Source organism: Pezoporus flaviventris, unplaced genomic scaffold (genome assembly GCF_033815535.1).
Source record: "Pezoporus flaviventris isolate CSIRO_AGI_PZ_B2104156 unplaced genomic scaffold, CSIRO_AGI_Pfla_v1 ptg000001l, whole genome shotgun sequence".
Classification (NCBI taxonomy): domain Eukaryota; kingdom Metazoa; phylum Chordata; class Aves; order Psittaciformes; family Psittacidae; genus Pezoporus; species Pezoporus flaviventris.
Window position 1 is genome coordinate 50,751,157 of NW_026892549.1, and position 13,674 is coordinate 50,764,830.

Genomic DNA, 13,674 nt, shown 5'->3' on the forward strand with positions numbered 1-13,674 from the left:
TGCTCATGCAAGAAGCAAGCTCCAAAAAGGAAGTTAACGCACCCTGGATGTCAATCTACAGAAGAACTCCCACAAAGTTGAGACATTCAACAATGGTAAAACACAGGGAACACCAATTCATTTAAGGACATGTGGGGCTGCTAAACACTTCCCCTGCCTGGCTCCTGTAATATCCAGTGAAACTTAGCCTGTTTAGTCTTAGCAATCCGGAAAGTTAGAGGCACTGCTCAGTGCAGCCCCTTTTATGCTGCAAACCCTCCCTCTATCACTGCCAGGGGATGCTGCTGGGGAGCAGGTACCTCTGTGTCAGGCTTCAGTCCCTGGGCTCCACTGGCTTTCTGGCACACCACTACTTAGCCCAAGGGGAGTGCCTGCTGTGGGCAGAACAGTGCAATAGAGTCCATTCATATTTTCTCTAGCTACAGGCAGAATGTTGTGCCTGTGTTGCCCACCTACTGTGCTGTGTGACCACATGAGAACTTTGGCCTTTTTTGAACAGACATTTGTATTTTTATAACTCAATAACCCTACAGTCTTTTTCCTTCCAAAAGTGGCCCTGTTTCAGCACCTGGAAGTTTTGCACATCCTGATGACAAAGCACACCCAAGACACACACAAACAAGTGGCTGTCACATTTGCCAGCAGCTCACCTTTACAGTTGGCTGGGGCAGGTTACAGATTTCCACTTTTGCTTTTTCCATTTCACTGACATCTTTTTTTTTCCTTAAACACAAGACTAACATCTGACTGTTGATGCTATGTTGGAAAAGCATAGACCAGAAGCTGTAGTTCTCACCAGCAGCCTGGTGTGCAGCCACTCTGCTTCTAACTTCACCTGCATTTGGGGCTCTCCTCTTTGAGCTGTGGTTCAAAATCAGTCATCCTATTTAGCCTAACCAGTTAGCTCACCTACCTGTTGGATACCTGGTCCTCTCTAGATTTTAATGCATAACTGAAAGGGAGAGGCTGGTCCACCATCCACCCAAGTGTTAATACTTGGGCTGAGAAAGGCAAGGTGAGGGCCAAGCAGTTCAGTCACGCTGGCTGTGAAGGCTCTCCAGTGAAGTGTTGGAATGGACTGCAGCCAAATTTAATCTCAAAGAAACAAACAACTTCAGCTCCCGCAGTGGCTACACACACTTCAGGAAATGGCTGTATTTCCAAAGTGTATTGAAGCAGTGCGGCTTGGCTTATTTGGGTTTAAAATATTCCACATATAAATTTACTCCAATGCTGTCACAAAAGCTCAGCTACATATTGTAAGCCTTCTTCTAATTACATGCATGCCTTCAGCAGATTTAACAAATAGTTTCTTGAACATATGCCAAATTAGCTATGTTAGAAGGATAACTGTCTTGGATTTTTCACCACAGTTCATCTTATTTATATACTTAAGAAGCAACAAGGTTAACTTATTAACAGTCAGCTTCCCAATGCCCCAATATTCCATATTCTGCCAGCCTTTGTAATTGAGGGAAAGAGCTCCAGAAAGCTTTTTTACTGTTGGAAAATCAGGTATTTACCTTAACAAAGCTGCTACCAATTCTTTCTAAAGCTATATTTACTCTCCTTTTTTCCCCTTTTCTTTCTGTTCACATGCAGGCTGAAATCAGACTGGTAGAAAAGACCCAGACCATCTGCCCTGCTCTTCAGAAATCTTCCCTTTGTTTGTCCTGATTAGCATTTTAATTTATCAACCAAATATATTTTCCTTAAAGCAACTACTGCACAACCTGTAGCTTTTGTGTTAACTCTCACATGGTTACAAATTCTGCGGATTAAGCATCTGAGAGAAGATTTCTGCATGCATCCACTTGGCAATTCTGTTTACAGCAGCATGTGCAGGCAGATGGTGCTTATCTATATGAAAACCCACACAAGCAAAAAACCCAAATCTCTATACATGTTACATTTTGTTATCTAGTCTGTATAAATTATGTATAGTGACTATAGAGATTTATCTGGAGAGAACATACAGAACAACATATGGTGTATTTATGGATTCCTTCCGCATTATCTAACAATACTTCTGCTTGAATGGAAACATTTAACATGTTGGTTGTATTAAAGCAAGTGTAAAAATTAAATTCCTTTGGAAAGGTCCACCCTGGAAACACTTCTTAAATCATCCTGTTTGAATATCCATCCATTCAGATGACTCAAAATCCATCTACATTCCTCAGGTGCTGAAGATTATTTGTTATTCCCAGATAATACTGGTTTAAATGTGAGAGATCTGTGTGAGCATCCTGCTAAACCATTCAACTGAACTCAACATGAAGAAATTAAACGTTAAATGAAGAAAAACCAACAGTACTTTGGTACATTCTGAATAATGCAGGAGAAGTTTATTTTGGTCATAGTCTCTTTAGCTGGCCATGGCTAAGGACCTTTATAGCTCTTCAACCAAAGTTACAGGACATTTTGCTAAATTCTCTCTTCTGTTTTCATACTTTGTTTCTTCAGCTGTCACCAAAAAAAGCCACTCATAAAAAAGAAAACCCAGTAGTGGTTTCTCAGGAGTATTTTCCCATTATTCCCATCAAGTTTATACTATTGTTCGCTTGAATGAAATGATCCATAACTGTATCAAACAAAAGCTACCATTTGGGCAGTATGTGCAGTGAAAATACGACTACACAATTTTAAGAGTGTTAAATCCTGATTACTCAGGTGATAAGTGACGTCTAAAAATGAACTAATCAAAACGTTTAGTATTGTTTGGTTTTTTAAACACTTTCTAATTTAGGCAAGGCAATTGCCTTAACACTGGCAACTGTGCTAACAGGGAGACCACGGGAGATATTGGAATAAGTTAAGGTTAAACAAAAATCAACGAGAAGGAGTATCTCCTTCCATAATGTCTAATTGTAAAATTTGTGTAATATTTCCCTAAGCAAAGCAGCTTACTAACAGCAATCACACAACTAAAATCAACAGCCCAAGTTGTTGATTTCTCAGTAAGTGGGTAATTACTTTTGTCTTTTAAAATGAACAAGCAAGTTGTAAAGAAGAACATGCTGTAAAGTTATCACTATCACTCTGCTAACTTTAAAAAGTTGCTGCTTTAAATGAACATCATAGGCTTCTTTCATGTTCTTGGAAAAGATGGCAAAACAGAGGCCTTTCTTAATCACTTGTTATTTGGGCTTTAGGTACACTGTGCTGGTTAAAAACAGCTTTTTCAAAAGCAGGTATTACATATACTGTACTTCACCTGCAACACTGTTGTCTTCTAGTTAATCATTAAATCACTGAAGGGCTTAGGCAGATTAGGAAAGATCACCTAATGCTAGAAGCTAGGTAACTTTCAGCAGGAAATTCCAGGTGAAATGTGAAAATTCAAGACTTAGAAATATTCTGGGAAAGATATTGTAAAATCCCTACTTTTCAAGAGGTCTGAACAACTTCAAGAATGAAATATTTTGGACTGTACTATGCAAAACCATTTCAACCATAACATTTAGTGTACACAAAACAGTCACAAAACTAACAAACCAAGTGTGCACACAAACATTGCCTTCAGTGCAAAATAGATGCAGCATCTGTGGAGAGAGTCATATTTTAGAGCTGTACAAGATACTGCACCTATTACTTGAAAACCAAACATGCCCATTTTTACATAAAATATGTATTATTCTATAATTACAGGTGAAAAAGAAACTACTATTCTCCTTTCACTTGCTCTCACCCCCACTAACAAAGTAGTTACAATAAATGGAAAACTAAGAATAGTATTAATGGTTTCTGTAATGTATTTCCACAATGTTGCACTCAGGTGAAAGCAAGTTAATTACCCAATTCTCCAAATGCCTTTCCTCACAAGTGCTTTGGGGAAAAAAAAAAACCTCTAAGCACATAAGCACTGATAACACTGTTCATTGCAACACCAGCAACTGCGAGCACCTCATGGGAGGACAGAAAGAGCAGACACACTCATACTCAATTCAGTAAGAGAAAATGTAAATGCAATTAACCTGTTTGTCAATGCATTTTAAAGCAGCAGCACACCTTTCAGTAGGGACTGGTGTTTATTACAAAACAGTAATGGGATGTCTACAACCACAAGTGACAGTACAGTGAAAGTTCAGGGTTCAGAAATGCTCACAGGAGTAATTTGGCCTCTCAATTCCACCCCCACAGGAAACAGGTCAGCCAATGAATAGATGGGCTTTTTGTTAGCTAGCACCAGGACTATGCACCTCACCTTACATGGATTCCTGCATCTCCCACCCATTAGGAAAACAAATTGGGACCTTCACATAAAACTAACAAAAAGGGAGGATAAACAACTCAGGCTTACAACATACTTCAGCTTACTCAGCCTTCTTCACCCTCCTGCTCACCCCCATCCCTTGGGTGCTGCTGACATAGGGTCAAATAAATATAACACATACTACCTGAAATAACTTTTAGTTTGTAGTCTAAAGGAAAAAAAAAAAATCCTGACTCAAGGAATAAACTTGAATTTACCTCAACCAACGCTCATCTCAAAGTTTCCACTCTCAGTTTCTTTTCATGACTGCACATACAGCAACATGTCAAACGCCTTGGAAATCAGTGCAGTCGAAAGCTCTGATCAGCCACGTAATGCACATGTAATTGGTCTATGTGCATTTTACACTGTTCAAACATAAAGTTATCTTCAGCTTGGGAACATACAAGTTCTGACTTAATAGGCATCACAAACCCTTTCCATTGCAATCTCTTCCATTTCATTATTCCCATTCTAATTTTACTCAAACGATTTACCCTTCCATTTATGGCACATTAAAAATTTCAGATCTCTCTGCTCCCACTAAAGCAAATGGACATTTCCATTCATTGCAAACTGGACAGGACAGACACAGTATGCATTGTCATGATAATTTTACCCTCTAGCTCCATTCCATGAAAGGTTCACTTGTAGGTTAACCCCTGTCATTAAGAAGTAAAAGTTCATTGAAGGGCATCACAAGAATGGCCCAAGGGTAGGTCACAATAGCGTCAGCCCTACATGAAGGGTCATGGACAGACTGACTAGCCTTTCACAGAGCTTCACAGCATTTCAGAGTAGGACAGGCCAGACCATTTCAAACAAGACCTTTCAGCCTAATGGGTCTCTGCTTATCTTTACCAGACTGATAAAATTTATGTCTTATCTTCATTACCTTTCCGGCCACCAAAATAAACTAGATGTCCACGGTGTCTGCCTCCAGTCACTCATGATATGAAATACAGCTTGGTGACATAGCCTGTGACCCAAAAAGCCTACTAACTTCTTTGATATTTGGAAATCAAGCTCATCACATACAACTATTAAAGTTTAATCAAAATATTATGATCTCTTCACATCATATTAACACAATACCAACAGATGGTCAGAAATCAAAGAATACTTATGACCAGTATAATCATACTTCCTTTTTAAGGATAGGAAACTTCAGCACTACTTCCTACTTGATGAATTAAGAAGACAAATCCTAAATTTGACTAAAACCAGAGTAAATTATGAGTGGTATAAAATAATGTTAAGCCGCAGTATCTCCAGGATGGTTATACCTCACAACAGGAACATTTCTATTGCAAATCAATGCTGCAGATATGTGGAAAAGATCTGAAGCAGAACAATAAACTTGCTTTAAAACCATACAGAATTCAAACTCCTTTTTTAAAAAGAGAGGGATGGACTGTCAAATTTTATGCATATTACATGAAGTTCAACAAGTAACATCTTTACCACAACAGGGATTACACAAAAGACCTTTATTTTTAAATTTAATCTTCTTGCTATTAGATATGTATTAATGTGAAAAGACAAGGAGGATGCCTAAAATAGGCAGCTTTTAGGAAGACCTAAAAACATGTCTGCCCTTGATTACATTTGTCATCACATCATTATAATTACATGTAATGTTGTAATTACAACATGCAAAGATATATAAGGCAGATAAACTACAGAGTAGCTACTTAGACTGCCTTTTGGTATGATACAATATTTTAATTAGATGAATCAGCATGGTACTTACAAACTGCTGAATGTCCACTATGAAAGAGGGTTTTTTTCCTATGTATCTCTTCTGAATACAAAATAAAAAGGAGCAAACAGCACAGCTAGCCTGCCACAACCTTTTTGTTTGCATTTAATTATCAATGAATACACTGAGTATGTTTGGCCTCTGATTTCACTACCAAATGACAAAGTTAATAGATAGCCGTAAACGCTTCAATAGTGACTGCCTTGAATTTCCAGATTTACTCTGTCACAAAAAAACATGCTCTTTCAGTTCCAAAAGGTGACCTGGTCCAGAAAAGATGTTTACCTTTTGAAAAAAAAACAAACTCTATGTTTGCGCATAAAATTTTTCACAATGTGTTAAAATGTTGGTATTGCACATGGAGCACTCAGTTCACCTTGGGTGATTCTCATTTTTTCACAACCAGTAAAATGCCAATGGAATCAGAAAGTCAGCCTTAGAAAGAGCAATGAATTTGGCCAAGTGCGAAGAGAGGTCAATGTTAGGTCAGTGACACCTAGTATAGTCACTCACTGCCCTCATCCATCCCTTCTTAAAAAATAAGAAAAGCAAACAAACATAGCTTTATATAGCACAGAAGAGCAATTTATTTTAAAAGCTGCATTTAAACTCTCAAAAGGAAAGAAAGACACAGCATACTGGGCTGGCATTCAGCTCACAGCAACTTTCTTCCCAACAAAGACCTGGTTAAAATTCCTGAATCGCCATAGATTTTATAGCAGCACTCTCATGTCAAGTAACAACTCCAAGGCCACCTCTGCCTAAACCTAAACTCAACAGCCATTTGTCCTCTCTCACGATAAGCCTTTTCCTACTCTGTGAGGTATGTCAAAACTAGTACAGAATGCTTTGATTCCAAATACACATACTCACCTCTTGCTGACCTCCAGCATACTTTGTATCACTTTAAACATTACAAAACAGCCTATCTCAGACTCCATCTACCATAAATACATGACACATCAAATAAAGTCATAAAACTGACCCAAGGGATTCAAGTATGAAAAGAGTCTCAGATACCATTATCCATCTGCTATGCTTCAGAGAGTATACGAATCCACACACACTACCCAATACCTTTTACACAACACAGTAAGTTCACTATTCATGCTTTCAAGTCTGTCTTCACTCACTAGAAGGTACCCTATTCAGCCCCAAAACAATAACATTAAAAAGCAGAGTTTATCATGTAATGGAGAGATTTGATTAGACAAATGCAGTTCATCTTTTCAATAATTTAACCATCTTTATTTTTGAACAAAACGCTTTAAGCTGTTAATACACTGATGCCAAGAGTAATACTCACAGTTGCTTATCACTCCTCCAAGTGGGTCACCCTTGAAATCAAACTCAATATCCATGTATTTTCCCTGTGAAAGCAACATAATTTAAGACTGCAAATTCTGATTAAGAAAAACTGCTCAAGGCATTTTCAAAGTAGTTAGCTAGTCATTTTTACAGATTAAAAGAGAAATCTGGCACCTCCTGCACACTCTGTCAAATTCTGAAGAACAGAAAATGATTCAAAGCTTTTAAGACAATTGCATTATCACAGCCAGAGGTTTTCATGAGAATAGCTTTAATCAGGTTTGTAACACAACCCAGTAATTTGCTCAGTTTCTAAGGTTCTATGAAGAAAATGTTATATAAACTTTCTCTAGACAGCCAACAACACCAATGTGTCCGTGCAGGTATTATCATGCTTATTAACAGGAAATGCAGGAAGAAATTATCTTCCACAGAGAATCATTTTCTAAGTGTAAAATGTTTTCAGAGTGTGAGTCAAGGCCACTGAAGGATAGCCGCACAGTTTGGCATGAAGGACTGGCCGGCAACAGCTACTGTTAGTTAATCGTGGGGTGTCTGTCCCTAAGCGTGTGCCTGCCTTGTAAAAGTGATGGCTTTTTCCCACTGAACTCTTTCCCTCATAACTCAGGAGACCAGAGGCAACAATTAGCAGACTGTCTCCAGAAAAGCGATTTCATTTCTAGCTGTACTGGCACAGTGCATTTTCCTGACTCCTGTCTGACTTTTCCACATCACAGAAGATCGCTCTTGTCTTTGCATCATGTTAATGTATATGACAAGAGTTTAATGTAGTAACAGCTACATTTAACAGTGACAAAATGGACAGACCCATCTGTGTAGAAAAGGCAAAAGCAGTGCAGATTACATTGGCACGGAAGTTTAGAAAGATAAAAACTGCTGGTAGTAATTCAACCAAATTCCACAAACCATGCACAGAAATGATCTCACCACTCTCTGGTGCTTACTTAACAGAGGACAAAACCAACCTATTGAAAACAGAAGCCTTGTGTTTATACTTGCTTATTCACTGCATTTAGGAAGAGCTTTCTTTTTTTTTCGTTCTCTTTTAATTACAGAACACAAAACCAAGCACTTTATACTGACTCCCTCAATAATACTTTCTAATTTACTGGGTATTCTGTCAAGATTGGCTTGACTCTACTTAAACTCTATTCTTCTCCTGAGGCAGGCTACACAGGACAGTACTTGTACTTTCTTGTTTGAAGTTAATTCTGAGCTGACTCAAATTTCTGAGATAAGAATTAAATCAGATAATTATATTTTAATTTCCCAAGGACTGGGCCAGCTGGATGTTTCCAAAAGTATTTTTAGCTTTTTGTTTATAAGCAAGGACTTGAAAGGCAGAATAGTAGTCGGTTGCACTTTGTCCTGGAAAGACTTCTGTTTGCAAATGACACCTCTTCTCCCCTTCGCTGTCTCCTCCTCTTTTCCATAGTATACCATCTCTCATAGCTGCATTATTTCTAATCCTTTTTATCCCCAAAAATTTTCTACGGTGCCTCAAATTTTGTCCCTGACCTTGCAATGAAGACCCTTTGCTCTGTTCACAAGAAGGGGCAATGACAGCTGCAGAAAGAGCATTCACAGTATCATCAACCCTTGAGAATCAGAAAGAGACATCTCCCATGTGGAAAAAAGACACTTTTCAGTGTCACAATATCGCAGCTTTTATCCATTTGTTTTTACTCACAATGCAGCATGTTCCCAGTGTATTAATTTGTCTTCTGTTGTCTACTTTACGCAGCTCACAATATTACTCTTCTGCACATAAGTGAGCAAATTACAAAGTTGCATTCAGTCTTTTGATTTTAGCAGGAGAAACTGTGATGAGTACTCCCACAACTGAATCTCCCAACTCTAGTTTGCACTTCTGGCCAATTCTCAACTCCTATAATTCCACATTCAGTTTCATGCTAAAAAAAAAGCCTGAATTCAACCAGTTCATTATGAAGAATATAAGCAAAAAAAGTAACATTACAAATGTTTATATTGAAACTAAAGTTGCAAGCACAGTTTGAAACATCAGAGAGAAAATGAGAACCTGAAGTAGCAATTTTAACAAAAAATGTACAGGTATTGATGCAAAAGGAGATCACACAAAGATCAGTTTGCTAAGCAGACCAGTTGCTAGGGACATGGTCACCAACATTAAAGCCACCAGTGCCAGAAAACTAATGACTCCAGCTGTGCTGTAATTATGTTTTCATCCGGTCACAGACTGTCACATCCTAATTTATTTAGTTTTTCTTTCCTTTTCTTTTTTTTTAGCCTCAACATCGATTCTTAGCAGAACTTTGTGCCCACATCAGACAGCAACAGGATTTCTGACAAGGAGGTGAAACACGTTTTAAAAGACTGCTAATAATGCACTACTAACACACTGCGGAAGAAGAACATGTTTGAATGTACCAAATGAAATATTGATGGTTGCTGAAGGTGTTTGCCTTCTCCAAACACCACAGCCCGCAGACAACTGTAAGAAACTTCTCTTTCCAAATTCTTCATTCCCTCCTTACAGGTGCCTTGATGTCTGATACAAGGCAAAAGAGAAAGAGCCAACAATGTAACACACTCCCCCCTAAAAGGAATTCAAGTTCAGCCCTGAAGAAAATACTTACAAATCTAGAGGAGTTGTCATTCCTCACAGTTTTAGCATTTCCAAAAGCTGGAGAAAGAGAAAAACAAATAACAATGAAATCTATCAACACAAAATATTTAAATGCAAAAGATATCTGTGACTGTTTAGAGATTAAAGGAATCAAACTTCTGGGTATCAGTCACCAGGAACACATGGGGTGTGACAGACATGATCACAGATGAGAAAACACCTAGGGAAGTCCAAGGAAGATTTGTCCCAGCACCTCCTTTGTTTAAAGAAGTGAAAGGAAAACATACAAGTGGAAATAGTTCCAAGACAAAGCTGCACCTGGGTTGAGCACATATCCTTGGGGTTTGGATCAAATTTAAAACGTTATTACCCAAATAACTTTAAATATAAGAAATACTTCCTTCTCTTCAATTTAGAGGAAGAAATGAATCTTAGTTTCCAACTGAAGATGGCAAAAGATTGAGGCCAGAACTGAGGAAATTACAGAATGATACTTGAAAATTGTTTGCGTGGGACAGTTCAATTAATGGTTTGAAACGGATTTATTTATGCTATTTCAACACATTTATCCTAGCTTAAGCTGAACATTAATCAGCTGAAATAATCTGATTTACAATGAAAGTTTAACACAGTCTCTTCAGCTTGACCTAAACTGTTTCTGAATAGTTCAGTTTTAATTACTTCAGCACAAGTTTTCTGACAATGAAAAGTCTCAGAGGAAGGGCTTCCCAGGCCCCCCTGCATTCAGGTAGGGGCAGCCATCAATTTTGAACATAGGCAGGACAAGAACTCAGACTGGAGGGCACTTCAAGCTCTAAACATCACACATTCCCAAAGCATGCTGAGTCAAACAGGAGCGTCCCCTACATTATTAAGTACAGTGCTCCTATTCCAACAAGAGACTTTATTTATCCCAGTATTTATTTATATAGCATACATATTTTCAAAGATCAAGTCAAGTCAATGTTTTTGGACAGAAATAAATACATGCTTTTAGGATTCAACTTGCATGAGTAGACTTAATCAAAGAACTGAAGCCAAAAGGAAAAGTTTTTTGCTCCTGAAGGCCCAGGATAAGTGAAATAATTGTTTTAAAAATCTTTATGCCCTGCAATAAATCATATTTTCAACAACCAAATCTCTGAGCTGCATTTTCTTAAACACAGTGTTGAACAGTAGAGTCATTTATAACTGCACAGAATCAAGCACAAACATTCCATTATAAAGCATGAGACACATTCCTCAGTTTTCCCTTAAGTTCATTGTTTCCAGAAGTTAATTTACAGTAGCAACTGTAGTTAAAAAATAAAAATCCCCAAAGATAAATTATGCATATGTAACATTTCTGTCATTTTCTTGCATGGCAGCTCAACTGAAACAGATCTACATAACCAAAGAAAAATAAATCTAACCACAAATGCTTTTTTTCTGTCTAAAGCATATATAAGAAGCCAAGCTTGCTCAGAAGCCTTGTGGAATAGTCCAGTGTCCTACCTTCCAACAAGTTAAATAGTCAGCTACCAGAGCAGCAAGTGAACAAATAATACCCTAAAATGATAAGGCAGTCTTCTGTAAGCTTCGTCTATTCCTCTTGCATGAAAACAAATATTCACAAACCAACAAGAAATATGATACATTTGGCAGTCCCTAGGGAACAATCTAGCTTTGGAAAAAAAACCCTCCATACTTCCCATTCTATTTCTGTCTATATCTTAAATCTGCCTTCCAGAACAGTGATAAAAGCAATACCGCTTTTCTCTGTGAATTCGAAACAATGGAAGATTGCAATCCCCCCATTCAGCTTTAAGTGGAACATATCTCATCATCAAAGAAAGGCTCATCCAGCGTTTTTATTATTCTTACATTTTAACATTTCATCCTTCCAAGTCTTTGCTTACAATGTTTGTTTTGTCAGTGACTACATGTCAACAGTCAATGACCACATTTTACCCATCCAGTTCACCACTGCTCTCAACCTACTTTTGCATTCCTTTCCCTTATTTTTATTTCCCTCCACCTGTTCTCACTTGTGGAGTGCTTGTTCCCTATAAACTTCAAATCATGGTACAGATAGCTAGGCAATAAATACAATACTGAGACTCAACAGCCTTACAAACACTGCATATCATAGGGCCATAATGCAGAATTATTGTACAGTGGTCATGAGAATTTGCCTCAGCACTACAATAGCTTAGAGAGCTGTGAAAGGACTGAGCCAGGAATCAAGACCTAAATAAGTCAATGCTAAACAAGGCACTTCTGAAAGCAATTATTAGACAATGGGACAAAACTGCAATCTCTGAGGGAGATATATTCTATCTCAAGGAAAAATTAAAATCCTGTTTCTGGCAGCCAATGTCTTTAAATTAAAATGATTAACTAAGAAGAAAAAAGTCTTTCACGGGAGAGCAGGAAAGGAAGACAGGCCAACAAAGTCACCAGACCCAGGCAACAATAAGTCTCAGGGAACAGCAGGCATGCTTATGGATTGGCTTATTTTTTTCTAAGGTCCATTTCTTCACCCTTTTTTTCCTAAAGAAAAATAATGCTTTACAGAGCTTGTTTATTTACTAAAGACTATAATAATAATATAATTTGGGAGGGAATGAATCAGAGGGACTGAAGTCTTTTGATACAGCCAAGCATCATCAAGGCAGGGTTAAGAAAGGGTAAGCCCTTGGAGAGCTGCAGGAGGAGTCTGGGAAATATGACCTAACTTCCTAAGCTCTCCCATCATAAGGGAACCAGTTTTCTTCTTAAGAAAACCTTCCCATAACTGAACAAAATCTTGTAGCTCTGTTCACATAAAGCATTTCCTATGGTTTTTGGACACCAAATAACAACAAAACAAGAACCAACACAGTTTTCCAAAGCAGCTCAGCAGGGATGCTGATACACACAGAGGCAATACACTCATACATGCTCCATAAGAGTCTTACCTTCAAGAACTGGATTTGACTGCAAAAGTTGTTCTTTTACTTGATTAACCTCTGCCCCTTTTCCACACACAGCAGCTACATATGACATCACAAGTTTGCTCGCCTCTGTGGGGGAGAGAGCAAAATAAAACAGTTGTAATAATTGGTGAATAGGCTGTAAAATGATTTGCAGACTTGATCGCCATCACATTTTCACCATGCCAGACAGGAACTGTAAGCACATTTCATCTCTGTTTTCTTCTACATTATTGTATCATCTGGAAATGAGAAAGGAATACACCCTGCTATGAGACACATGCCATTACATCAGTAGACCTATTGTAAATACCTAGAGCCTTCTCAAGCTAAAAAAGCCACCAGTGGATATGGCACATTACCTACTGCTTTTTTACTTAGCTTCTATAGGAGGCAGCTAGTAAGGAAAGAACATTATCACTAGCTGACATGCTGGAAATCAGAGAGTCATAGAAAGGTTTGGCTTGGAAGGGACCTTAAAGATTATCCAGTTTCAACCGCCTGCCATGGGCAGAGACACCTTTCAGTAGACCAGGTTGCTCCAAGCCCTGTCCAACCTGACCTTGAACACTGCCAGGGATGGGGCAGCCACAGCTTCTTTGTGCAACCTGTGTCACGGCCTCATCACCCTCATAGGGAAGAATTTCTTCCCAGTACCTAATCTAAATCTACCCTCTTTCAGTTTAAAGTTATTCCCTTTGTCCCTTGCCCTGTCCCTACACACCATTGTAAAAAGTCCCTCTCCAGATTTCTTGTAGCCCCTTTA

At 38.3% G+C, this 13,674-nt stretch overlaps 1 protein-coding gene across 3 annotated transcripts in view; it reads right to left on the reverse strand.

The window, feature by feature from the left end:
* Positions 1–13,674, reverse strand: part of MYO1B (myosin IB) — a 114,089-nt gene that overhangs the window by 45,498 nt on the left and 54,917 nt on the right. For all 3 annotated transcript variants that reach the window (XM_061457340.1, XM_061457332.1, XM_061457323.1), the window contains exons 5-7: positions 12,894–12,998; positions 9,965–10,011; positions 7,324–7,387 (exon numbers count right to left, since the gene is read on the reverse strand). In XM_061457340.1, the coding sequence (XP_061313324.1) occupies positions 7,324–7,387; positions 9,965–10,011; positions 12,894–12,998 (216 nt within the window). The remainder of the gene's footprint in view (positions 1–7,323; positions 7,388–9,964; positions 10,012–12,893; positions 12,999–13,674) is intronic.